Source organism: Leopardus geoffroyi, chromosome D1, assembly GCF_018350155.1.
Source record: "Leopardus geoffroyi isolate Oge1 chromosome D1, O.geoffroyi_Oge1_pat1.0, whole genome shotgun sequence".
Classification (NCBI taxonomy): Eukaryota; Metazoa; Chordata; class Mammalia; order Carnivora; family Felidae; genus Leopardus; species Leopardus geoffroyi.
Genome location: NC_059329.1, coordinates 43,082,350 through 43,109,883, shown reverse-complemented (window position 1 = coordinate 43,109,883; position 27,534 = coordinate 43,082,350). Strand labels below are relative to the sequence as shown.

Genomic DNA, 27,534 nt, shown 5'->3' with positions numbered 1-27,534 from the left:
ATCATGCCCCTCACATCTGGCCTGCAAAGTCTCCAATAAATCAGCTCATAGCCTTATTGAGTTTCCTTTGTATGTAAGTATTTGCTTTTCCCTTGGTGCTTTTAAGATTCTCTCTTTGTTTTGACATTTTAATTATTATGTTTCTTGGTGTGGACTTCCTTGGGTTTATTTTATTTGGGGATCCCTGGTATTCCTGGATGTCTCTTTCCTTCCCCCAGTTAGGGAAGTTTTCAGCTGTTATTTCTTCAAATAAGTTTTCTGCTTCCTTCTCTGTTTCTTCTCCTTCTGGGGACCCTGTAATGCAGAAGTTGTTATGCTTAATGCAGTGATACCTTAGCCTGTCCTAATTTAAAAATTTTTTTTTTCTTTTTGCTGTTCAGTTTGGTTGCTTTCCACAATCCTGTTTTCCAGCTCACTGATCTGTTCTGCTGCCTCTATTCTGCTGTCATTTTAGTTACTGTATTTTTCAGTTCTGATGGTTCTTTTTTATATTTTCTGTCTCGTTGTTGAAGTTCTCACCGAACTCACCTATCCTTCTTTCAAGTCTGTTGAGCATCTTTATGACCATTACTTTGAACTCTTTCTCAGGCAGATGGCTTATTTTTGTTTCATTTTGCTGAGGTCCAGCCCTAGCAGGTCCAGGGGTTCCCAAAGGATGAATGGCGTCGGCAAAAATAACAAATGGACACAGACAATAGCAGTGTGTTAGACTGGTCACTTTATTGTGGCAAACATGGCATTTTTCTGTGTTAGCAATTTCCTTGTAGAGTGCATCATCTATGTTTCTCAGCATTACCTAATTCTAAATATGTTTCTTTGTGTAATCACCCAGTAAGGAACAACATAGTTATTTTCTTGTAACATTCCCTCCTGCCCTTTTGCTTATTAATTTCTTCATACTATTTTCATTATGAATCTACATTTGTCTATAAAGCGTTTGCTTTGCTATTTTCATGAAAGGTCATCTATGTCTCAACACCTCAAGTGTAACGTTTACAGGGATATGACTTCTTAATTGTTTCTTTGAAGCATTTGCAATACAAGGAACAAAAGTATTCTCTTTGGTCTGGGGTGCCGGGAGGGAGCCAAGAGGGCCCCGGGAACCCACGCCTTATGCGTTCCCAGAGAGACAATGTATACCTAGGAGCTAATGAACCATTCTGTACCTTAACCCACCAGGTCCAGTTATCATCTGGAATGCCTCCTGGGGGCCAAGTGGGTCTAGGGTTTGGAGTAACTTGTATCCACGGATACATTCCTTTGTTGGCCGGGTGGGGATTTCAAAACCATTTGTCCCCCTCCTTGGCTGGGAAATATATGGGGCTATCCTTCCTTTAGGTGGGGGACAGGCAGGCAGGGGTGGCACCGGCTGGGTATAAGGTTTCATTATCCATCTTCGGATTCTCATGGTTTTTCCCAGGGGGAGTTTATATATCCCCAAGTTTGCCCCCATGGATTTATTTTGAATCATCAATGCTAATTAGACCATGGGGATGGCCATGATGAATAACAGGAGGGATTCTGGTAGCTTCCCATTCGAAGGGTCGCTGTGCGTTGCCCTCTGCCAACCACCCAGGCTGTGCCATCAGGAAGGCTGGATGGATTGGCTCCCGGCATCATTTAGTTCTTTTTTTGAGGTCTTGTTCTTTTGTTTAGAACATCTTCCTCTGTCTCCTTTGTCTGACTTTGTTTGTTTCTATGAATTATGTGGAATGGGTACCTCTTCCAGTCTTGAAGGAGGAGCCTTATAGAAGAATGTCTCCTGTGTAGACTGTGTACTTGTTGGCTTTGGCTGGCTGGTTGGTGCTGGATGGGCATTGGCTGGGGCCCTCTACACAGAGGCACCCTGTCAGGTCAGCTGGAGCAAGTGTAACCCATGGTTCCTGGAGTGCTTTGCACTATGGTCACCTTGGAGGGTCAGCTGAAATGAAGCAGACTCAGGCCAAGGGTTTTTGGGGTGCTCTACATTGGGGCTGCCTTGGTGGGATGGCTGGAGATGGCATGGGAGCAGGCCAGATATGACATGGTGCTTTGTGCCTGGGTCACCTTGATGGGACAGCTGAAGCTGGTGTGGGTTAGAGGACTGAGTAATCTGACCCTGGAGAGAGTTCTAGCAGTTACACCCATTTGGCAGACATTCTATGGTTGGTAAATGGATTTCCTTCACTTAATAATCTAGTTTCCCTTTATTTTATTAAAAAAATTTTTTTAAACATTCACTTATTATTGATAGACAGACACAGTGGGTGAGCAGGGGAGGGGTAGAGAGAGGGGGAGACACAGAATCCGAAGTAGGTTCCAGGCTCTGAGCTGTCAGCACAGAGCCCGATGTGGGGCTCGAACTCACGATCTGTGAGATCATGACCTGAGCTGAAGTCAGTCGCTCAACCAACTGAGCCACCCAGGTGCTCTCTAGTTTCCCTTTAAATTACTGTTTGTTTTGTTTTTCTGTGTCCCAGGGTAGGTGACTCTGTCCATCGGCTCCTCAGTGATATCTCTCTCTACTCTAGGTTGCCACATCGGGTGGTTGTTCTCAATGTTATTGTGTGTCTGTCTTTCCTACCCTTCTTTATGTGGTCCCTCTATTCTTTGTCATGCAGAAGTTGTTCTGTCAGCCCTCAGTTCTTCTTTAGGAAGAGTTGCTCTGTTTGTAGGTGTAGATTTGGTGTGTCTGGGAACTGAGTTCAAGGTATTTACATGCGTCTGTCTTGGACTGTGTCCTATTATAGTGTGTTCTTATGAGGTAGCAAGCTAGAGAGAAGTAAAAGCCTCTCTCAGCATATCCCATCTGTGTGATAGTTGTGTGTGTGTGTGTGTGTGTGTGTGTGTGTGTGTGTTATAGAGAGGAAGAGACTATCCTAATGGCTTTCCTTCTCTCCATTTAGTTTTTTTTCTATCCTCCTTTTGAAAATTATTTTTCTTTGCATCTCCTCTTTTAAAAATAGATAAATGGAGGGGCACCTGGGTGGCTCAGTTGGTTGCATCCAACTCTTGATTTTTGGCTCAGGTCAGGATCCCAGAGTCACGGGATCAAGGCCTGTGTCAGGCTGTATGCTGATAGTGCTGAGCCTGCTTGGGATTCTCTTTCCCTGTCTCTGTGCCTCCCCTGCTTGTGTGCACGTGCACTCTAAAATAAAATACTTTAAAAAAATAGATAAATTTACTCTATTTCTGACTTTTAAAATTATCCTTGGGTTTCCAGTCTCAGTAGCTCTCTCAAACTTCAGTTTATGTAAGGATTTCCAGGGATACCTTTTAGAAAATACAGATTTCCAGGCCTTTCAGAAAATTTTAATCAGTACATCTGCAGTGGGGCCCAAAATCTGGGAGCCTCACCCCTTCATATTCTAATGCAAGGAGTCAGGAAACCACACTGTGAAAATACTTTTTTTCTGAGAATCCTTGCTATTGCTATATATAGCAGCTACACATATTTTTCTTTTTACTTGTGTTAATGTTGTCAACCAACCAGTTATCTGCATTTTCTCATAAATTATGGCAAAGGCATAGATATTGGATTCATGAAGGTATCTGTAGACCACCTTTATACTAAATTAATTTGCTTATTTATTTCCACAATTGTAAATATTGTGAATTAAATAACAACTTTGCTTCAACTGTAGGAGAATGCAAAAACACTCCAGGAGAGAAGCATTGCTTATATCAATTCTGATTCATCTATAGAAGGTAAATCTTACTTCAGATTATTAAACAATGCATCATCTTTTCAGTCTGCAAATTGTAACTAACTTGTAAACTGAGATTATTCTCGTCCTATGAAATTCCTCAATAGTACCTCCATTTTCCACTTGACCACAGAGAAAATGATTATGATTCAAATGAATCAGTATGAGTCATAACTAAACTACTGATTGTAATTTCTTTAGTATGTTTGCCTTTTGCCTATCTTGAATTACTACTTAAAACTCTAGTATTAACCATATTCTTCCTGTGGAGATATTAAAAGAATTTGGCTACAATATTTCAGAAGAATGTTTTACGGAATATTCCACATAGAAACACTTTATGGGAGCAATTTGAAGTGAGTTCATACTACAGACTTTGCTTGGAAGCTGACATGCGACACTTGTGTCTCTAGGCTTTCTTTGTATTACTTCTAGATGAATGTCAGAGCATACTTCCGAGGTACTGAAATGCTCTGGTCTAATGTCTTGATATACACTGTCGAATTGATGGAGTAAATGTGAATGGCATAGCCTTATCACTTCCTTTGCCAAAGCCCCCCTCGAAAGATACCACCTTAAGAATGATGCTATTTGATTTCAAGACTATACATTGTTTATAATTAGAGATAGTTAGAATTAGACTTCTCTTGGAATTTCACCTGGAAGTATTAAAATACATTGTATTTTATTTTTTCAGGCAATTATACTCTGAGAGTTGACTGTACACCCCTTCTTTACCAATTGGTGTATAAACTGACAAAAGAGGTATATAAATAGATGTTTTAATGTTTTCTGATGAATAGATAAGTGGATAACACTTGTTTTCTTAATTAGTGGTACTGATTTTTAAACTGGTAACTGATTTGTAGAAGTAAGAAGTCAGAACAAAATCTTTAATACACTATTTATATGACCTATGTATAAAAATAGCATTGCTAATCTTTCTAATAGTAGTTATTGTATACACTGTTGCCATGTAGAGGGTATACAGTTTCATTTGGCAGAGGAATTTCGATACAACAGAATGAGCTGGAATGGAGAAAGCCTTGGGTTTAAATCCTATAAAATGAATTCCAGCAGCATCAATGATAAAAGGACATGGTCACTGAATCCAAACACTTAGCAATCTAGAGAGGATACACACTTGTAAGTGAGGAATTACACGTCAGTAGAATATTGGATACTACAAACAATGGAGAAGAATTATGGAATAGAGAAGCTGAAATCCTGGGGTGGTTGGGGAAGCATCAGAAGATGTTTACAGAATAATTAGTTCTTGGGTTGTAAAATGGAAGGGTGTGAAAGTAAGAGAGAAGGCATTCTCAGCAGAGAACACTGTAACCTAAAAAAGATGTGGAGACATGAAAGAAAATATTTCCTGAACTGTAGGTGGTTCAGGGTGACATAAGTATAAGGTTTTGGTGGATAAATGGTAAGAAATGGAGCATGACAAATATGCCAAGGTCAGAAATATGGTGATGGGAAAATTAGAGAATCTTTTTTTTTTTTTTTTTTTGAAGAGAACTGGAAGATCATTTCTTCCTTTTATTTGTTTTATCTTACTTATTTTTAAATGTTTATTTTTGAGAGAGCACGTGCACATGCATGTGCATGCACGTGGGGCAGAGAGAGGGAGACACAGAATCCAAAGCAGGCTCCAGGCTCTAAACTGTCAGCACCTATCTGATGTGGGGCTCGAATTCATGAACTGTGAGATCATGACCTGAGCCAAAGTCAGATGCTTAACCGGCTGAGCAACCTAGGGGCCACAGAGAATCTTTAACAAGGTTATACGTTATCATATTTGTTCATTAGAAAGACCACTCAGTATCAGTGTAGTGAATAGATTAAGCTGTAGCAAGTCTAATAGCAAAATGGAAATAATTCTTACAGGAATTTTGTGAATATTATTGATAAAAAGTACTTTGCAATCTACTCTAAAAATGACATAGATCTTTAATTTTTGTGTACTTCATTTAAATGGTTCATTATAGAATTTAGTTACCAAATACAAATCTTTAAAGTATGTTATCACTTAGATTACAACGTGAAGTAGGTGTCACTTCTCTGTAGGTACTATTTTCCACTCTCCCTTAATATTACCCTTTCCTTTTTCCCATTAAATGCCTTTAAAAACCAGTTTTCCCAAATGGGAGTGCTCTCATCATTCCCATCCCAACTCTCAACATATTGGGTAGCCTTGAAGTGAGTTCATACTACAGACTTTGCTTGGAAGCTGACATGCGACACTTGTGTCTCTAGGCTTTCTTTGTATTACTTCTAGATGAATGTCAGAGCATACTTCCGAGGTACTGAAATGCTCTGGTCTAATGTCTTGATATACACTGTCGAATTGATGGAGTAAATGTGAATGGCATAGCTTTATCACTTCCTTTGCCAAAGCCCCCCTCGAAAGATACCACCTTAAGAAGCATTGCTTCTTGAATTGATACTTTTATTGGAATGTCCCATAAAAACATCTAAAGCAAGCTGTAAGGAAAATTCTGAGAGAATCCTGCTCAGGACATGCATTTATGCTTTGTGCTGTCCTCCAGAGATGGCTCCTGCCTTTGATATCAAGGATAGTTAATAATTTCAGGGCCAATAGGGAGAAGTTGAGGTCTATGCCCCTTTGTACACAGGCAGATGCTTCTCCATGGCCATACCAAAACCTGGTAGAAAAAGACTTCTGTGAACGGACTATTACCATTTCAGCAACCTCTAGAATGTGTTGGCAGAGGCAAACCATGCTGGTGGCAGGAGTGCAGGATGGGAGTGGTAGAGAGGGCAGAGCTTAGAGACTGGGCAGCTGCCCGATTTAAGAACTGGGACAAGGTGTTGAAAATACCCAAGGGTCAGCATTTGTGACAAGACAGCAGAGACAGCAAGTATGCTCTAGGGGGTACAGGCTAGAAGGACTCAGTTCTGGGTAGTGCTAGACTGAAATTGTGATTCCAGAAAAGGAGAGGGTGTTTCAGGGAATTCGGTCTAAGCAGGATGTAGGAATTGGAGCAGGTTCTCAGCTATTGCAAGTTGGCGGGAGCAGAGTCGAGTAGAACCCAGTCAGTTGGCGGGGAAGGAGTAGAACGTCCCTGCTGATGCAACATGCTGGTGGGCAAAGGAAGGACGTGGAGAGCCAGGACTGCCTTTAAGCTGCGGGCTCATGTGCAATGATGAGGCAACAACCCACTCTGTATAAAGGGCACAGAAAATATCAGAGGAATTGATGTTTATGTTAAGATGGGGACCATTATCCCCATTTCCACAGCTGAGAAAACTAGCGTTTGAAGAGGGGAAGCAATGCACCATAGGTTATGATGCTTTCAGAGTTGCGTGAGGAGGGTATGCCTTTTTCTGAACAAAGCAGAGCTACAAACACAAAATTCAGGCAATACGTGTGTTCGTGAGGATCTAAAACAGGCACCTCAGCCTTCACAGTCCACACTCTACCTTGTGGCCCTGCCGAAGATTGGAGAGAGCAGAGTGTCAGTTAATGGCCGCCTTTAATGGGGGCAGTAAAAAAGGTTCTTGTATTCATAGAAGCTCTTAAAATCCCCAAAGAGAAATGTGAGGTTATGCAGAGCTTTTAAAACCCATCAGATTCCAACTTGGTTTGAATACAATCGGACTTTCCAAAACAGCAGTTCCTCCTTTCCCCTAGGGCTCTGCAAAACCAGGACTTACATTGCCCTTGTCAGGCTTAGATGCTTCAGCCACGTCTGCCACCCTGAGGCCTCTCTTTAAAGGTCTTTTAGGACAGAAGCAACTTACTTATGTAAATCTTGTATCCAAGTTTTCCCCCAGTGACTTACTCAAGGACATCTAAACGGCTAAAAATTAAAGTGATAACATTTGTTATAAATCTGCAACTCTATTAAAAAAGTTTACCAAAATAAGCCAGAGATTTTTATCTCACGTACATGGCAAAATTATCAATAGGCAGGCAACAAAAATGAACATGGATTTGGTTGTATTTTTTTGTCATTTGCTTGTTTTTCTATAAAGAACATGATATATGTCCATATAGTTAGAAGTTGATAACCTATGGTTTTATTATCGACATAAATTTAGTTGCTTCTGCCTCTAATTCCCAATATTTGATGTTTCTTTCCAGATATCCAGCCCAGATGATGGTTTTGAGAGTAAGTCTCTTTATGAAAGCTGGTTGGAAAAGGACCCTTCATCTGAAAATAAAGATTTTCCTAGGTGAATTACTTGTATATTTTCTACCGTTAGGATCAATTGTGAATTCCCCGTTGCCCGTTGTTTCTCCAGAAATGTAATTCTCAGCTGTGTCAACAATGTGAGTAGAAGAAAGATAATCCCAAAGAATCCCTGTGTAGCCTTCAATTTGCTAATGGGACAGAATAGCCAAGTCTTTGAATCTATAATAAATTCTAGTTTTGCAAATGTTTAGCCAAAATTATTTTGCCACATTATCAGGTATTATTTTGCATTTTTGTATTAAATTTTAGATATGTATTTAATGCATTAATGTGACACCAAATGATAATGATGAAATATGGATTATTTGCTTCTAAGTTTAAGGGGCATTATAAGTCACTACCAAATTGTGTCTTTACCTGTAATGAATATAGAATGTATTATTTTTAATTCTCATTCACAAAACAGTTTTCTTCAGTTTTTTTTCTCCTGCAATACTATTTCTATAAACCAGCAGATGACGGTAACAGTTAATAGCTCCATTACATACTCCAAATAAGTCTTGTGAAAGTTTGTTTCCATTGTAAAAGTTTTACATGATTAAAAAAAAAAAAAAAAAAAAAAAAAACTAGAGTCAAAAAAAAGGTTTTAAAATACCTACATCTCAAAAACACATTGGAAATATGTATTTTCTAATACACCTATAATTTTCTTCTTTGCTTACCATTATAAATTTTCCCATGTTATTGCATATATATTACATATGTATGTATGTAGTGGTTTCTTAACTACATGCAAAAAAATATATTGTAATTTCATTTTCTAAATAAGGCATAGATTCTTCGTGATCCTAAATACACTTTATCATGGCAGTTTTCTTACTATAGTTCTCTGAGGGTAGTGACCGAATTTTATTTTTCTCTTTTTCCCCTCTATGTAAATATTCTAAAAGACTGACGATGTGAGAGAGACCACAGTCACTAGGCTGCTGTCTTCGGTGGCACTGTTCAACTGTGACTGTAGTCAGTGCAGATTTACAGGTTTAACGCAGCAATTTCCGGCATGTGACAGGAAAGTAGCTTGGGGTGGTGTACCTTCTAATTTTTGTAAATGTGCTGTGCAATTCCTTGCTATCCCTGGGACAGGATTCATTTTTCTATTTCTTTAACTTCATATTTTTTAACTTATGTATTTATAATATCCTTGTGTGTGTATATACACTTATATTCTACATCTAGAATCAACAAGCTGGGATCTGGAAGTGATTTTGAAGCTTACTTTCAGAGACTTGGGATTGCTTCAGGCAGAGCCCGTTACACTAAGAACAGGGTAAGCCATTTCATTATTTTGGATACATAGCATTTTATCCAGCTTCTTGTTAGGAATTTTAAACTGTTTAGTTGTTTGGTACCAGGGCACCGGGTCATGTGGCCTGGGAGGCTGACTTCATGTCTTTTTGTAGATGGACTAGGAATTAATTTGGGTTATTCAGTGAATTTTCCTTGCAGGATTATTCAATGAAATGGTAGCTGGGAGATTATTGCTAAGTGCTTCGCTGGTTAGCAGAACCAAGTAGTGCACATCCTGTTCTCATTCAGGCTTTATTGGAAAATCCCGTTCTCCTCCACTTTTCCTGAGGAAAATGTGCATGTGAAGAACCTGTTTTAGTCACAGGGAATGCTAGGCCACGAGTCTTTACTGTCAGTAGCCCCTCTTCACATCCTCACTCCTGCCTGTCATCTGAGTCCAGGGCTCCTGAGTAGGGAATAAAACAAGTTCCTCCTGATTTTTAAGTCGATTAACTTTTCTGATCAGTTTGCACCATTGCCATTCAAACACACTGACGATATGTGAGTGTTTGAATATGCCAACATGTGCCGTGTTTGCTTGTCTAGGTTATAAATTATGTGATAAACCAAACTGAAGATTACATCAGCAAACCCAGATTTGTCACAGATTTTAATAATTTTCAAATCGTAATTGCAATACAGTCTTGCTTGCCTAGAATACATACCTTTTGTAAATCTGATTCTCCAGAATCAGAACAGAGATGAAAGCAAAATAAATCTGTATCCTGATACTCATTAAACTCTTTCAAGGCCTGTTCACTTCTATATTCTGTCATCAATCTGAACACAGTTGTCTAGTTTCTAAGAAACTGCAGATTAAAAGCAGGACATTAGACAGGAGAGAGACGGACACAAGGATTCGCAGTAAAAATGTTAACCTTATAGCAAAGTAGCATATAGGTAAAACTAAACTTAGGAAAGGCAGACCTAAGGAGTAAAACAAATATTTATATAAAATACATCTATGTAATAGTTTACAATGGTAGCCCTTAACTGCATAGTAAAGGTTAGATGGCATTTGGTTATACAGTTTGGGAAGGCAGAGAAGGTGCTTAAATGCAGATTCTATAGAGATCTTAGCTGCCCAGAACCTTTCATTTCCAATCAATTGATAGATAATTGTAAACTGTGTTAATATGCAATTTGAGTATGTATGCCTTAATTTCAGTTATCAGAAATACAATAACAATTTTGAAGTATTTTGAATGAAGATTATGTGAATGATAAATAACAGTAAAATTTTAAATGGGTGAATAGTTGGTGAAACTGTTAGATTTTAACTTTTTGCTTCATGATAAAACTCAGAGTTCCACATGGTTGTATTTTTTTCTGCATTTTTAAGATTACATAAATATTATAATTGGAGTATTTAATGTTTGTCTATATTCAGTACCTACCCATATTTTGTTTCCCCAGAAAACAGATAAGTACAGCAGCTACCCGGTATACCACACAATTTATGAGACGTTTGAATTAGTAGAGAATTTTTATGACCCTACTTTTAAAAAACAGCTTTCAGTGGCTCAGTTACGAGGGGCACTGGTTTATGAGCTTGCAGACTCTATAATCATTCCTTTCAATATTGAAGACTATGCAAAAGCTTTGAAAAACTATGCAACAAGCATCTACAATTTATCTAAGAAACATGACCAACGATTGAGAGACCATGGAGTATCATTTGGTAAGAATGGCTGGGTATATTTTATAATCTGAGTTAGAGCTTTCAGATATCGTCTCCGACTGTCATCACTGCACACTCTTTCATCCTAGAATACATCCTTGCGTTACTTAATTTTGATTTCTAGGAAAAAACTTGAAACACCTTTAAAGAATGTCATTTAACCTGGTATTTGTAGGATGATTTTGTTTTGCTAAGTTAGTGCTATGAACATTGGGTTGGTTAATATTTTCCCTATATTGCTGCCTTTAGAAATATTTTTGCTGTTAAAAGAACAATACTATAAAAATACAATACTGCACAAAGATGGGAAAATAGAGAAAACCAATTCCACTACATATATAATTATTGTATATTTTTGTTTACATGGAGATTTTTTTACCTGGTTTAAGCATTGTTTCATTTTGTGTATTTTATATTCATTTTATATTCACATTGCCATTTTGTGGTTACTGTTACGTACTATGCTATCTCCAACAAAGCAAGGATGAAATATAGTATGGTGCAAAGGACTGAGCATTGGGTCTAGAAGCAGTTACCTGGTTCAAATCCCGGTTCTAATATTTAGTCATTGTGTGATGTTGGAAAAGTTACATGACCTTTGTCAATTTTCCTCTGAGTGAAATGGTAAAGAATATAACGTTTCCAAGACTGCTGTGGGACATTCAGTTGGTTGGATATATAGACACAGTGGTAAGTCTTTCTTATAAACGTTACCTACTAGTACTGTTTTACTATAACCATTTTCTTTTAATCTGGGAGTATTCTTAGTACATACCAAAATTATCAAGTATGTACTCAGTTGTCTACTGTGTTATTTCCTGGGAGATACCAGAATGTTTAAAAAATAATCATTGTCTTCAAAGAGCACAGGCTCTCACATGAGGAAAAAGACAAAAATGCCAGGGACAAGCTGTTACAGTACGCTACAGAGAGTACTGTAGGGACACAAAGTAGAGAGAAGTCAGCAATGGCTTTGGAATATTGCATACAAATTAGTAATCTTCAAAGTCATGAGCAGCAGGTACTACGATCTAGATAAAGTGATACAAAGAAAATCTAGGAAATTGTATTTACATCAGTGATTGGAGTCTCTTTAACGAGGCAAATGAAATCGGAATAAGCAGAGCTGACAGCGATAGACATTCACAGTTGTGTGGCTCGCCAGCATCCTCTTCTTTTCCTAGACGCCCCGATTTTCTTTTGGTGAATTACCTTTTATCACTTTAAGTCAGGATCCAACCGAGAGAGAAAGCACACAGTTACAGGGGAAGGCCACTCTTCACACAAAGTGACTTAACCTACTCATAAATGCCCCTTTCCCCCATATTTTCACCCTCTCCACCTCAGTGGCAATATTCCATCCACGTTAAACCATCTTGTAACTTTCTTATAAACATTTCTTCTACCTAATGTACCCTACTCCCTTCCCAATCAAAATTTTTCATTTAGTGCCAGGCAAAAAGCAGTCCCTAACATGTTTTAATGAATGAATGATGGATAGGATGGATATGTAATTTACATGGTCTCCAGTTCTCTACTTCCTTCTACCAATCTAGTACTGTCCTATCTTCCTAACACTCTACTGAAATTGCTTTTGCCAAAGTTATTCACCTGTTACTAAATACCAGGCACACTTTTTATTTCTTATCCAATTTGATTATTGTGGTTCAATGGAAATTTAAAATTCTTTCCTCAACACTCTTTGGCTTCAAAAATATCTATTATTAGATTATTTTGTACTTGGCTTTAAGAATAGCAACAATAATTAGAGCTTACAGGATATCTAGGGCTAAAAAAGACCTTGTCTTTTATATTGAAAGTAACTATTTACTAGCTGTGTGACCTAACAGAAATCCTGTGGAGCAGTAAGTGCTTTCTCTGCCAAATGACTATTGTATTCCCTGTATCACAGGATTAATGAAGGAAATCAATGATTTATGCTAATGTTCAGTTTAGAAAAGATGGAAAATGATATAGGTTGTTGTAATAAAAAAATATGTTGAGAATCTTCTCACTTCTTAGAATCTATGTTAACTAAAGAAAAGCTTGACTAGACCAGACCTGATCCTGTTTGAGTCCACATACACCAGCTTGTCACAGGTTGCATTTAAACAAGATCTTAAATGCACTGCTTAAAAAGAGGGGTTGGTTAACATTGATTTCTTCTCTAATTATTGCAGGAACACAGCTCAATTTATAGCTGTATCCAGTATCTAGCATATAGAAGTTGTATTAATATATATTGAATGAGTATCTACATGAATGGTAAATTAGGAGTTAAAATAATTATGTCCTAGACTCTTGAAAGTTCCTTTATGAAGAACCAATTTAGAAATGTTTTCTCCATTGTCTCTTTGTTACAATATTTTCTGATCTTCATGGATCTACAAGAAGGCTCAGTAGAAAAACAGTTTTAATATCTATTCAGTCCTGTCAGCCTGGAATTTGGAAGGCAGGGAAGTGAACATCTGAAATAAGAAGGATTTACTAATATACCTTCCACTTTTCTATTTTTAAAAGATTCTTTATTTTCTGCTGTGAAAAACTTCTCAGATGCTGCTTCAGATTTTCATAGAAGACTCACAGAAGTTGATCTTAACAAGTAAGTTTCAAATGTAAAGTTTCCTATTTTGAAAAGTAATCTAGTTACTAGAGTGAATCGTGTACACTTGCCTAGGCAGGCAGCTCTAAGTCACTGCTACCCAAATTAAGGTCTGTAACTACAGCATCAGAATCACTTAGGAGCTTGTCATCAAATGTACAATTCTGCACTTTAACAAACTCCGAAGATGGTCAGTATTCACACTGAAGTTTGAGAAGCAGTGCTCTATCTGGTAGACTAAAAACCCCTCCCAAGACAAGGGCCAGCCTCATGCCTTCAGGAGTCTGCATAAGAATTTTGAGTGTAATTCATCGTTCCGTGGGTAAATGCACTTGTAGTATATTTTACTAATGTCCCAATACTTCTATGACCAGTGTAGGAATTCTTTTACTGATAGAATTTTTGCCACTTTTAGATTGAAATATAATTTGAAAAGTTCTATTCAAAGCATTATTTAACAAGCATAAACTGTCCTATCACATTTACTTTTTCAGATCCAATTAGAGTAAGCTCTCCCACTACCCATATAGGCAGAAAGATTACCCTTCATTCTGAGGGGCTTCTCTCTCCTTTGGATTGTAGGAAAGCCCAGAGAATTTGTGTAGCACCCCAGGAAGAGTTGGCAGATGCCAAGTGTGAAAGGGGATTCCCAGCCCATGATGGGCAACTTCCTGCAGACTGGCACCCTTCCTGCAGACTGCTGCGACCTTCCTTCATTTGTTGTTCAGCCTTTATTCTGCAACTTTCTTCCACAGTGGAACTGAATGGCTTATCAACAACTGATAGTACACCCAGTCAGCCTTTGCAGGAGGCCTGGCTGTCCTAGAGAGAATTAAAACTTTTAGTTCTTTCTGTGGTCTTGAAAAACAAAACAAGCCATCTCCAGTAGGTCTCTTACTCTGAATATTAGGAAGATGACCCTCTTGTTATATGTAGCTTACATATAAAGCATTACTGTTAATATGTATTTTCTTAAAAACCTATGTATTTTACAAGTTTATTTTTCCATGCCTTATGCTATATTATTTTAAACTATAGTTCCATGAAAGAGTTACAGTTACCTATTTCTTATTTTCAAAGTCCTATTGCAGTGAGAATCATGAATGACCAATTGATGTTCCTGGAGAGAGCATTCATCGATCCTCTTGGTTTACCAGGGAGGCGGTTCTATAGGTAAGGAAGCAACATGTGTTCCACTAAAGGATATTAAATACTCCAGTGTGTCCAAAACCAGCATATCCAAAGTCTGCTTTAAACTGTTGCCATCAGATGAACAGAAGGTGAATATGTATGCTGAGAAGAATACGGGTAAGATTATGCATTAGAACAGCGTAACTTGTAGTATCAGAAAAATTAATTTCATGTTGTTTACTGCTTTGCTACAGATGTAAATGATAGTTGAAAAATAACCTGTAAATATAAAGGCTATTAGTATCTTAGAGCTTGTGTAGTTCAAATTTCTACATTAATTTCTATAGGATCTGAGGTAAGTAGCTTGTCTAGCCTCTGAATCTTCCAATTGTAGGAAGCTTACCACCTCATGAGGAAGTCCATCCCATTTTGAGAGGTCTACTTTAATAGAATTTTTTCTTCATAAGATCTTTTTCCCTGTAATTTTCACCTTCTAATCCTATCTACTCTCCAAAATCAAATAGAATAGATCTACTTTCATGTAACATTTTAGGTTTTTAAAGATGGCTGCCATGTTCTGAAGAAATATCCTTTTTGTTTCTGTATTTCTATGTCAAGTTTTCTTTCAGTATCTTGGCTGTGTGCTTGGGCAGACTCCAGTTTCTAAGATGCCTCTTAAACTGTGGTTCCTTGGTGAAAATTTACGAGGCTGTTTATCATCAGATAACCTATGCCAGAGATAGTTCTATATGTTAGCTTTCTTATAAATATTAGTGACTGGTATTAATATTTAATTAGAAGCACAGGCTTTTTTAGAGCCCTGCTCTGGCTCATACTAAGTAACCTGGGCAAAATACTTCTCTAAAGCTCATTTTCCTTAGCTGTTAAAGGAGATAACTGCTTTCACCCCATAGGTTTATATATTTCAGGCATGTGGAAGATTGAGCTAGAGAGGGATATATTCAGTAAATGGCTGCTATTTTCAGAAAATGATAATTCATATAAATAATAGCAGCCATCAGTTAAGTATTTACATGTCAAATTAAAAGCGAAAAGCAGTTACATGTTAATCCTCTGCTGCCTGTATTTGTATTTTATAAGCAAAATGTCTCTATTTTGTCAAAATGAATGCAGCCTTGTAGAATAAAAAGGGACAGTGATCCTTCAGCATTCCCTTCTATAACCCATACCCAGCCATTTGCTAGTCTCTAAAGAAAAGGTTTTATATACACACGTGTGTATATGTATGTGTGTGTATACGTATATATATTCATCCAACTGTATTTATATAAATGGGCCTACACATTATTTTTCATCTTGTTCTTTCTTCGTAACAATTTATATCCAAGATCCTCCTGTGTCGGTATATATCCGGCGTGTAGTGTTCCACTGTATGGCTTATATATGTAATTTTTAAAGTCCTTGTTGAGTTTTTATTTACTATTGGGGTAAATACTGTAGGATGCCCCCGTGTCCTATTTGAACATGTCCTAATATCTAATGAGTATGTGGATTTAACACATTTTAAATTTAAGTAACTGCCACACTGTCTTCTAAAAAGACTGCACTGTATTTTGAAAATATGTTTAGAACTATTACCTGAATATTAAGACTATATTCTAAAGCCCAAGCAGTGCAAGAGCAATGCAGGAAGACCCTGAACTCGCCCCCTCCCATGGACACACTTAAGCTACAACTATGTGTGAACCACATTTCCTCCGAAGGAGACCTGAAGACTGGCTGAGCAACCCCTTCATTATCAAACAAGAAAAAGGCCTGACTGAAGATGGTAGGAGAGTCTGAGAACTAATTCTGCCATAAACCTGGCCCAAGGCACACAACCCACAATTGGGAGGGAATTTATAAACCCAGAACCTCTCCTTGGGGAATGAAGGGCTCATACTTCAAACAGGACTCACCAGCTTTTCAGACGTATGCCTGAGATGCTTGAATGTGTGCTCACATTCAAGAGACCCAAAGGGCTGTGGAGAACTGAGGCACGGCTCTTGAAGGGCTTAAATGGACTCACTTGCCACAGGATCCAGTGCACAAGCAGCACTTTGAAAAGCAGACTTCACGTGAAACATTCACTTGCTAGCTTTAACGCATCATGTGGAGGCACATGCTGGACTGTTCTCTGGGACGGAGGCTGGTGGGTGCCATCTTCGCATTCTTCCTCTGCTGAGCTCCAAAGTGCCAGTATCTCCTGGAAGGGAGCCTTTACACTTACATTTTAAAGCTGCTGCCCAGGGATGCCCTTTGACTGGCTCTGGAGCCAGAGGGTCTTATATTCCTGGGTCCCCTGGGACTGGGACAACTGGGAGATGGTTCTTGGCTAACTACCACCTACAGTGTACTGCACAGATAGTGGACTGAAACCGGGCATTTTGTCCAGGAGCTCTGGCCTCAGGAGAAAGCTTCTGGTCTGGCATGTATCTAGGAGTCTGTGGCTGAGAAACCTCTTTGCACTCTCCCCCTGCTTTCCCCAGCTTGATGGCATATCCCCAAATGGAGTTTGTACCTTCGTCCAGCACCCCAGTTTTTGCAGCTGCTGCAGGTGACACCTGTACATTGTATGGCTCTGGTGGCCAACAGGGCAAGGCTGATGGGTCCCAAAGGACAGTAATCAACGGAGAAGCAGCTACCCCCAGGGCACAGCAAGAGACAGCAGATCCAAGAGCTCAGTCTTCCAGTGAAAGAGGTCTTAGAGGTCTTAGTTTATCATCATGGCTACAGCCTGAGGGGCAGGCTTCTAATTAAAACACGCATCTAAGGATTAGTTATCAGAGGCCTCAGAGGGCAGGTGCTCTGTGCTCTCACTCTGCCTGTTCCAGAGCACCAACATCTCTGGGAGGGGAGTTCTCACACCCTGGTGTTTGTGACTCGCTCGGTGGGGGTGGGGAGCCTCCTGAAACAGATGCCACTGCACAGACAGTGGACTGAAACTCACATCCTCTTTTTGTAGAAGAAGCATATTTATCCTGAAGCTTCAGCCTAAGAGCAGGCTTCAGATTTGGCACTCATCTAGAGGCCTATGGAGATACTCTCAGGCAATGTGGATGAGGGCAGTGCCATCTTTGTGCTCGTAACTACAGCTTGCTGGTATATTCCAGAAAACAGCTTATGTTTGCAGTCTCACAGAAAGTTTGGAAACCAGACCCTCAGGCAGCAGCTTTCAATCATCCTGAATTTAGGTGGCGAGAGATTCCCCTTTTGTACACTGACAGGTCTTGGCACACCCTCAGCTACCAGGAGCTCTTAAAAATAGTATGCTTGGACAACCACAAGTTTGAGAAGCAAATGATAGGGCAAGGTTGAATGAAAAGGTTTATCTTCAACATTGGGAGAGGTGGCTGTTTCATCTAAAGCACAGAAACCAACAAAGAGAAAAAAAAAAAAAAGAAACAGGAATATGTTCCAAATGAAGGAATTATGATAAAACCTTGGAAAAATACCTCAGTGAAATGGAGATAAATAATCTACTTGATAAAGAGCTCAAACTATGGCCATGAAGATGCTCACCAATATTGGAAGAATGGATGAACACAGAAGTTGGAAAAAAAAAAGTACCAAATAGCAATCACAAAGCTAAAGGATACAATAACAGAACTGAAAAATTAGAGGGGTTTTCCAGCAGACAAGATGAAGCAGAAGAAAGGATCACTGATCTTACAGACAGGGTATTAGAATTCACCCACGGGGGAGGAGGGGGAAGCTTAAAAGACTTAGAGGAAAACATCAACTAACATTCACATGACAGGGATCCCAGAAGAGACAGAAAGGGGCTGAAAACCTAGAAGAGGAACCCAACATCCAGAAACAGGAAGCCCAGAGAGAATTCCAAATAAAATGAACCAAAAGAGACCCACACCAAAACACTAATTGTCAAAAGTTAAAGACCAGGATAAAAGCAGCCAAGGGAGGAACTTCTTATATACAAAAGAAACCCCATACAATAATTAGCAGATTTTACAGCAGGACTTTGCAGGCCAGAAAGGAGTGGCATGAGAGAGTGCAAGTGCTGAAAGAAAAAGACTCCAATCAAGAAAGAATATACACTCTTGCAAAGTTATCTTTCAGAACTAAAGGAGAAAGAGTATTCCAGAACAACAAAAGCTAAAGGAATCTGTCACCATTAACTGGCCTCCTAAGAAATGCTAAAGGGAGCTCTTTGAGTTGGAAAGGTGTGGATTAGTAACAAGAAAACAGGAAGAGTGAACATTTTACTGGTAAAGATAAACATTAGAGTAAAAGTAATGGTATGAAGATGAAGACAAAAGTAGTAAAAATAACTATAATAATTAAGGGATACACAAAACTAAGAGGAAGTAAAACCTAAACCATGGTGGTAGGATGGGTAAGAGTAAAAAGGCAGAGCTTTAGAATGCCTTCAAAGTAAAACTGTCATATTCATGAAAGTCTACTTTAAATTGGTAGTTCTATGTAAGGCTCATAGTAACCACAAACCAAACAGCTACATAGGCATACCTCTGATCTACTGCAGGTTAGGTTACAGAGATCTGCAATAAAGCAACTTAAATGAAGTTTCTGGTTTCCTAGTACATACAAAAGTTATGTTTATACTGTATTATAGTCTATTAGGTGTGTGAAGCACTTCTAAAAACAAAGTACATACCTTCATTAAAAAATACTGTATTTCTAAAAATGCTAGCCATCATCTCAGCTTTCAGCTAGTTGTAATCTTTTCCGCTGGTGGAAGGTCTTGCCTCCAAGTTGATGGCAGCTGGCTGATCAGGGTGGTGGCTGCCGAAGTTTGGACTGGTTGTGGCTAAGTCTTCCATTCAGGTTTCTCTGTTGTGATGCTGTTCGACAGTTCTATTTCAATAGTCAATTCTCTCAAAGCCTGCCGCTGCTTTTTAACTAAGTTTATGTAATATTCTAAACCCTTTGTTGCCACTGCTGAATCTTCACAGCATCTTTACCAAGAGAAGATTCCATCTAAAATTAACGACTTTCTTTGCTCATCCATAAGCAGCAACTCTTCACCGATTAAAGTTTTATTGTAAGATTGCAGCAGTTAAAATATAATGATTATGAAAATTAAGGCCAGTATCTGATGAGCAGAGAAGCAAAAATCTTCCATAAAACAGTAAATGGAATTCAACAATATACTAAAAGGATCATTCACGATGATCAAGTCAGATTTTAGAGATACAAGTGTGGTTCAGTATCCACAAATCAATCAATATGATAGACCACCATTAACAAAATAAATGATAAAAATCACACAGAAAAAACATTCAACAAAATACATCTGTTCATGATAAAAATTACCAGTGAAGTGGGTTTAGAGGGAACATGCTTCAATGTAATCAAGGCCATTTCAGATATACCCACACCTACCCTATTACTCCATGGGGAAAAGTTGAAAGCTTTTCTTCTGAGATTAGGAATAAGACAAGGATGCCCACTCATGCTATTTTTATTCACCATATATTGGTAGTCCTAGCTGCAGCAGTCAGACAGGAAAAAGAAATCAAAGGCATCCAAACTGATAAGGAAGAAGTAAAACTGTCAGTATTGCAGATGACATGACACTACATACAGAAAACCTAAAAACACTAAAAAATTAGAACTAATGAATTCAGTAAAGTTGCAGGGTACCAAACAAATGCACAGAAATCTATTCTGTTTTTATATACTACTAAACAAAGCAGAAAGAGAAATTAGGAAAACTCATTTACAATTGCATCAAAAAGAATAAAATATCTATGAAGAAATTTAACCAAGGAGGTGAAAGACCTGTACTCTGAAGAGTACAAGGGAGCACAAAACAAGCAAACACAATCCGTATCAAAATATCAATAGCATTTTTCACAAAATTAGAATAAATTATCCTAAAATTTGCATTGAAACAAAATGCACCCTAAATAACCGAAGCAACGTTGTGAAACAAGAACAGAGCTGGAGGTATCACAATCCCAGATTTTAATATATACTACAAAGCTGTAGTGATGATACAGGAAGAAAAATGGACATATAAATCAACAGAACAGAAGAGAGAGCCCCATGCTTATGTGATTAATAATGTACAAAAAAGGAGGCAAGACTGTGCAATAGAGAAAAGACAGTCTCTTCAATAAATGGTGCTGGGAAAAATGGACAGCTACATACAAATGAAATGGAACTACTTTCTTATCACAAAAATAAACTCAAAATGGGTTAAATACCTAAGTAAATGTGAGAGCTAAAACCATTAGACTCAAAAAACAAAAAAAAAAACAAAACCGCAAAAACAATAAACTGGGAGAATAGCACACTGAAAAGCTTTTGCACAGCAGAGGAAACCATCAATAAAACAAGGAAATCTAAAATGGGAAGGGATATCTAAAATAAAGAACTGCTACCACTCAACAAAAAAAATTGATTAAAAAAGGGCAGAGAACCTGAATATGTATTTTTCCAAAGAGAAAAAGACATGAAAAACAATGGTCCCCACCACTAATCATTAGGGAAATGCAAATCAAAACTAAAATGAGGTTTTCACCTCACAATGTCAGAATGCCCAGTATCAAAAAGACAAGGGTTGGCAAGGATGTGGAGAAAAGGGAACTCTTATGCATTATTAGTGGGGATGTAAACTGGTGCATCCACTACAGAAAACAGTATGAACATTCCTTAAAAAACTTAAGATAGAAATACTACACGACCCAGTAATTCTATTACCGGGTATTTACCCCCCAAAAAACAAAAACGCAAATTCAACTAAATATATGCATCGTTATTTAATACAGTGTTATTTACAATAGCCAACATAGGGATGCAACCTAAGTGTCCACTAACAGATGAAGAGAGAAAGATGTACACACACACACACAATGCAACAGTAACCATAAAAAAGAATGAAATCTTGCCATTTGCAACATGGATATACCTAGAGAGTATTAAGCTAAGTGAAGTAAGTCCGAGAAAAACAAATCCCATATGATTTCACTTCAAAACAAATGAACCAAGAAAAAAATTGGTGGTTGCTAGAAAGGACAGTGGGGTTGGGGGGGTGGGGAGTATGGACAAAATAGGGGATTAAGTGGTACAGACTTGAAGTTATAAATAAGCCATGAAGACGAAAAGTCCACCACAGGGAAACAGTCAATTATATTGTAGTAACTTTGGTGGCAGATGGTACCTACACTTATTGCAGTGAGCATTCCTAATGTATGTAACTGTCAAATTACTTTTATACACCCCAAATAACACTGTATTGTCAAGTGTGTTCCAATAAAGAATATAATAAAGTCTGAAATATTATAAAAATAACCAAATTGTGACACAGAGACAAAAAGTGAAAAAATATAGTTGGAAAAATGGTGCCAAAAGACTTGCTTGATGGAAGGTTGCCACAAACATTCAATTAAAAAAAAAAAAAAAAAACAACAACAAAAAACGTACTGTCAGGCACAATAAAATGAGGTAAGCCTGTAGTAGATACAAGAAAGATACAAGAAAATCTAAGCATACCTACCATCAAATCACAAAGGGTGAGAGCAAGATAAGCAACAAGCAAGAACTACAAACAGCAAGAAAACAATTAACAAAACAGCAATATGTACATTCCTATTTTTAACGTAAATGGAATAAATGTGCAATGGAGAGACAGGGTAGTTGAATGAATAAAAAAACAAGACCTATCTATATGATGTCTAGGAGAGACTCACTTCATTTTTTTTTTTTTTTTCTGAGAGCGAGTGAGCGCAAGCGGGGGGAAGGGCAGAGAGAAGGGGAAACAATCCCAAGGAGGCTCTGCACCACCAGCTCAGAGCCCAATGTGGGGCTCGAACTCATAAACTGTGAGATCATGCTGAGCCAAAGTCAAGAGCTGGATGCTTGACCAAACGAGCCACCTAGGCGCCCAGAAGAGACTCACTTCAGATGTCAAGACCCACACGGACAAAAACTGAAGGCATGGAGAAAGACATCTAATGCATAATGGAAAACAAAAGAAAGGAGGAATACCTATCCTAGTATCAGACAAAATACTTTAAAACGAAGACTGTAATAAGAGACAAAGAAGGAAATTACATAGTAATAAAAGGGTCAAACAAGAGGATACAACATTTGTAAATATATCTGCACCCAAACATATAAATTAGGTATTAACACACATCAAAAGAGACAGGAATACAAGAGGAGGAGACTTTAACGCCACACATCAATGGTTAGCTTCTAGACAAAAAAATCACTAAGGAAACGTTACCCTTAAATGTAACATTAGACCATATGAAATTAAAAGATATATACAGAATGTTCCATCCAAAAGCAAACCACACATTCTTGCAAGAACATGTGCAATGTTTTCCAGGATTGGTCATATGTCAAAAAATAAGTCTTGACAGACTTAGGAACTATTAAGCATCTGTTTTGACCACAGTGATATGAAACTAGTAATCAACTACAAGAAAAGTGGAATATTCCCAAAAAGTGGAAATTAAACAATGTTCTACCAACTATAGGGCAGGTCATGAAATCAAAAGATAAAATACCTTGGGAAAAATGAAGAGGGAAATACAGATGGCAAAATGTATGGGATATAGCAAATGCACTTCTAAGATTGAAGTTCACCAGCAATAAACACCTACCCCAAGTAAAAAGTAAAATTCTCAAGCAACCTAACATCCCACCTCAGTGAAGAAGAATGATAAATGAAGCCAAGTTAGTAGAAGGAAGGAAATAAAGAGGAAATCAAGGAAATAGAAATTAAAAGGTCAAAAGAAAAGTTCAATGAAATGAAGAGCTGATTCTTTGAAAGAAAATTTATAAACCATTCACTGGATTCACCAAGAAGAGAAAGGGTTCGGATACATAAAAGAGATGTTACAACTAATACCACAGAAATACAAACATACAAGACTATCAACACTATTATGCCAACAAACTGAAACACCTGGAACATATGGACAAACTCCTAGAAACATACAGCCTTTCAGAACTGAAGCATGAAGAAATGTAGATGTAAAAAGAAAGGGAGGATACTGAATCAGTAATCCTCAATCTCGCAACAAACCAAAGTCCAGGACCAAACGGCTTCACTGGTAACTTCTCCAAACATTGAAAGAAGAATCAGTACCACTGGTTTTCAAATTCTTTCAAAAAACTGAAGAGGGAACACTTCCAAACTCCTTTTAAAAGGCAAGCATTACCCTGACATGAAAATCAAACAAGAATGCCACAAGAAAATTACCAGCCAATATGATGAGCAGAGAAGCAAAAATCCTTCACAAAATATTAGCAAACCAAATTCAACAATATATTAAAACAAGATCACGTACCACAATCAAATGGGATTTATCCGAGGGATATAAAGATGGGTTCAATATCCACAAATCAATGTCATGCCATATTAACAAAATGAAGGATAAAGTCTTACATAGAAGCAGAGAAAGCACTTGACAAAAATTCAACATGCATTTTTATTAAAACTCATCAAAGTCATGTAAAAAAATGTAACTTAACATAATAAAGGCCACATATGACAAACCTCCAGCTAATATCATACTTAAGGGTGAAAAGCTGAAAGCTTTTCCTCAAAGATCAGGAATATAAGAATGCTTACCTAGTCTTGCCACTTTTTTCCAACATAGTATTGGTAGTCCTACTGAGAGCAATTAGGCAAGAAAAAGGCATCCATACTGGAAAGAAATAAAACCATTACTTATTTGTAGATGACATTATATATAGATAAACCTAAGGAATCCACTAAAAAACTGTTAGAATGAATAAACTCATCGTATGGTGAAGACACAAAATATACAGAAATCTATTATATTTCTATACACTAATAATGGCCTATCAGAAAGAGAGATTAAGCAAACAATCCCATTTCCAACTGCATCAAAAAGAATAGAATACCTAACAATTTAGCCAAGGTGAAAGGCCACTTCATGTCGAATATCTCAAGTCATATATAGGTCAGAATATCAATGTTTATAAGCAGTTCAGTATGTAACACTGGCTCTAAGAAAGATCCATTTGAGGCCATGTTAAGATTTAAAAGCCAAGAGAAATAAATCCTGATGTAGTTTGGATAATCTAAATGATTTACATCATAAATTTCTATTTGATCGTTAATATTAACTTACATAGAGTTTCATACTGTCTCAGACAGTAGATTTACATCTTAAAGAAGCTGTAGGATTTTGACCTAATTCCGTATCATGGTATTCAATAAAATATGTCCTTTTCTGGAAAGCAGCATTCCAGAGGAAGAGAAGTAGCTTGATTTCTTCAGGTAGTTATAAGACAAAATAAAAAATCAAATGCAAAACTTTCCTTCTAGATTACAAATTAAATGTATCTGTAGGCAATTCACATGGACTTCATTCATCATCCTTACATTTATGATATATTGGCAATACACGCTTTTTTAATTATTGATTTTTAATGTCTAAAGAGTATCGGAACAAGTGTCATTCTTGTTGAATCTCTGAAAAAGGTAACGCACAGATAAATTATTTTTTCAATCTCTTCTCACTCTCAGTAAATATATCCATAAAGCATACTTGTTTTCACTGTTCGGGTGTCTTGGCAGTCGACAACTGATGTACACAACTTATGAGAACGAACCCATTTTCTTCCAACTGGAACGGGTAGCAACATGATTTATGGGAGTAATCTTAGTGAATGCATATGGTCAACTTTCTTTATTTAAAATTATACTGTTATATAACTATCTTAAATTAATTATAGGTCTTCATTTTGGAGTAAAAAAGTGAATGCCAGGAGGAGACACAGTATTCTTAAGATGTCATCTAAGGAAAGGGAATGAAGACAGAAGTGTGTAAAATGTAACATATGTACATATACTCTTTAGCTCAACCTGCCCTATGTTGTTGTTTTGTTTTTTTTTTTTTCTATTAGGCACATCATCTTTGCTCCAAGTAGCCACAACAAATACGCTGGAGAATCATTTCCTGGGATCTACGATGCTATGTTTGATATTGAAAATAAAGAAGACCCTCCATCAGCCTGGACAGAAGTAAAGAAACACATTTCTATTGCAGCCTTTACAATTCAAGCAGCAGCAGGAACCCTGAAAGAAGTGTTATAGGAAGGTCTCAGCCAAATGGCCATTAAAAGTGTTACTGAAAGTCTCAGGATAAAATCCTTCCTTGTTTTTTGATAACTTATGAAGCCAGAGTATTCAATAATCTTGCTTTTCATGTTCTATTTTGATTTAGACTTCCATTCTGTTCATCTGTAAAGAGTTTTTTGGCTTTTTAAAAATTCAAAACTTCATCACCAAATCGTTAATCTAATAAAACAAAAGAACTCCAGTCTTGGGGCAGAAAGACATAAAGTAACTGAAAATTCCCACAAATAAAATATGACAAGGAACTTGGAGCTCTCAGACATTGCTAGTAGAAATGTAAAATGGTACAACCATTTTGGAAAACAGTTTGTTAGCTTCTAACCAAGTTAAAAAATACAGTTAACCCTTGAACATGGGTCTGAACTGCACAAGTCCACTTATAATTTTTTTCTAATACAGCATTTTATGATTTTAACATTTTTCTTCAAGTTTTACTGTAAGAATACAGCATATAATACATATATATAAAATATGGGTTAATCAACTGTTTATATTATTGGTAAGGCTTCTGCTGAACAGTAGGCCATCAGCTGTTAGATTTTTAGGGAGTAGAGTTATATGCATATTTTTGTCTGCCTGGTAGATTGGCACCCGTAACCCTCACACTGTTCAAGGGTCAACTGTAGTAACCCTTGCAAGTTATTGTTTCATAAGTTATGTTGTTTTTATCATCTTTAATCAACAGCTGATAATTAGAACAAGTGATTATGTGCCAAAGCCATGTAATTAAGCAAGGATGTTACATATATAATGAGCTATTTTTTTTTAATTTTTTTTAATGTTGATTTTTGAGGCATACAGAGTGCGCGAGTGAGCAGGGGAGGGGCAGAAAGGGGGAGACACAGAATCTGAAGCAGGTTCATGGCTCTGAGCTGTAAGCAAGAGCCCAACGTGGGGCTTGAACCCACGAGCCGGGAGATCATGACCTGAGCCAAAGTTGGACGCTCAACCAACTGAGCCACCCAGGCGCCCGTGAGCTATTTCTTAACGTTTTCCCTTACGAGTACTTTACCTATAAGATGTTTTATGTATGCCACTTGCTAATGACAAAACAAAAATCTAGTGATGAAACAAAAAAAGGGGAGACTAAGGAAATCACCATGGAAATCCACTATACAAAGGTAGAAACAGAGGGAAAAGGAAACACAGGAGATAAAAAAAATAACCAGAAGGCAAAAAAGAAGACAGCAGTAGTTAATTATAAATGGATTGAATTCACCAAAGGGCACAAAGTGGCTGGATGCAAAAAACACCTAACTATATAGCTGTCTAAAGGAAACTCATTTTAGTTCTAAAAACACAGACTCAAGGTGTAGGGACAGAGGAGGATATTCCATGCATGTAGATACCAAAAAAAAGTAGGCATCACCATATTTATGCCAGAAAAAATACACTTCAAGCCCAAAACATTAAGAGACAAAGAAGTCACTAAATGATAAATACATCAAGAAGATAAAACAATTATACATCCAACATCAGAACATCACAATTAAGTGGATTCAACAGTCATATACAGAACATTCCAATCAACAGCATAATCCACGTTTTTCTCAAGTGCATATGGACATTTGCCAAGGCAGATCACATGATAGGGCACAAAACAAATCTCAGCAAATTTAAGATTGAAATAATACCAACTATCTTTTCTGACCACAATAGTGTAAAATAGAAATCAGCAAGAGAAAGTTAGAAAAATCTACCAATATGTGGAAACTAAACATACTTCTAAATAATCCAGGAGTCAAAGAAAAAAATGGAAATATGACACATCAAATCTTATGGGGTGCAGCAAAAGCAGTTGAGAGGAAAGTTTA

The 27,534-nt window shown here is 37.5% G+C and overlaps 1 protein-coding gene and 1 long non-coding RNA gene across 5 annotated transcripts in view; one reads left to right on the top strand and one right to left on the bottom strand.

The window, feature by feature from the left end:
- The window catches only part of NAALAD2 (N-acetylated alpha-linked acidic dipeptidase 2), a 68,852-nt gene extending 41,707 nt beyond the window's left edge, over window positions 1-27,145 (top strand). For 3 of the 4 annotated variants that reach the window (XM_045483659.1, XM_045483662.1, XM_045483663.1), the window contains 8 exons: window positions 3,624-3,687; window positions 4,384-4,451; window positions 7,801-7,892; window positions 9,089-9,179; window positions 10,616-10,880; window positions 13,401-13,482; window positions 14,563-14,655; window positions 25,489-27,145. In XM_045483659.1, coding sequence (XP_045339615.1) covers window positions 3,624-3,687; window positions 4,384-4,451; window positions 7,801-7,892; window positions 9,089-9,179; window positions 10,616-10,880; window positions 13,401-13,482; window positions 14,563-14,655; window positions 25,489-25,678 — 945 coding nt within the window. In that variant the 3' untranslated portion in view covers window positions 25,679-27,145. Of the gene's footprint in view, window positions 1-3,623; window positions 3,688-4,383; window positions 4,452-7,800; window positions 7,893-9,088; window positions 9,180-10,615; window positions 10,881-13,400; window positions 13,483-14,562; window positions 14,656-14,751; window positions 14,791-25,488 lie in introns of all 4 variants that reach the window. The other variant, XM_045483660.1, reaches the window with a different exon arrangement.
- LOC123601035 lies at window positions 17,923-24,503 on the bottom strand. Its single transcript, XR_006713945.1, has 2 exons — window positions 24,185-24,503; window positions 17,923-19,436 (listed from the first exon to the last, which is right to left on the bottom strand). It is a non-coding gene; the product is annotated as an uncharacterized LOC123601035 (long non-coding RNA).
- Window positions 27,146-27,534: the final 389 nt, after the last annotated feature.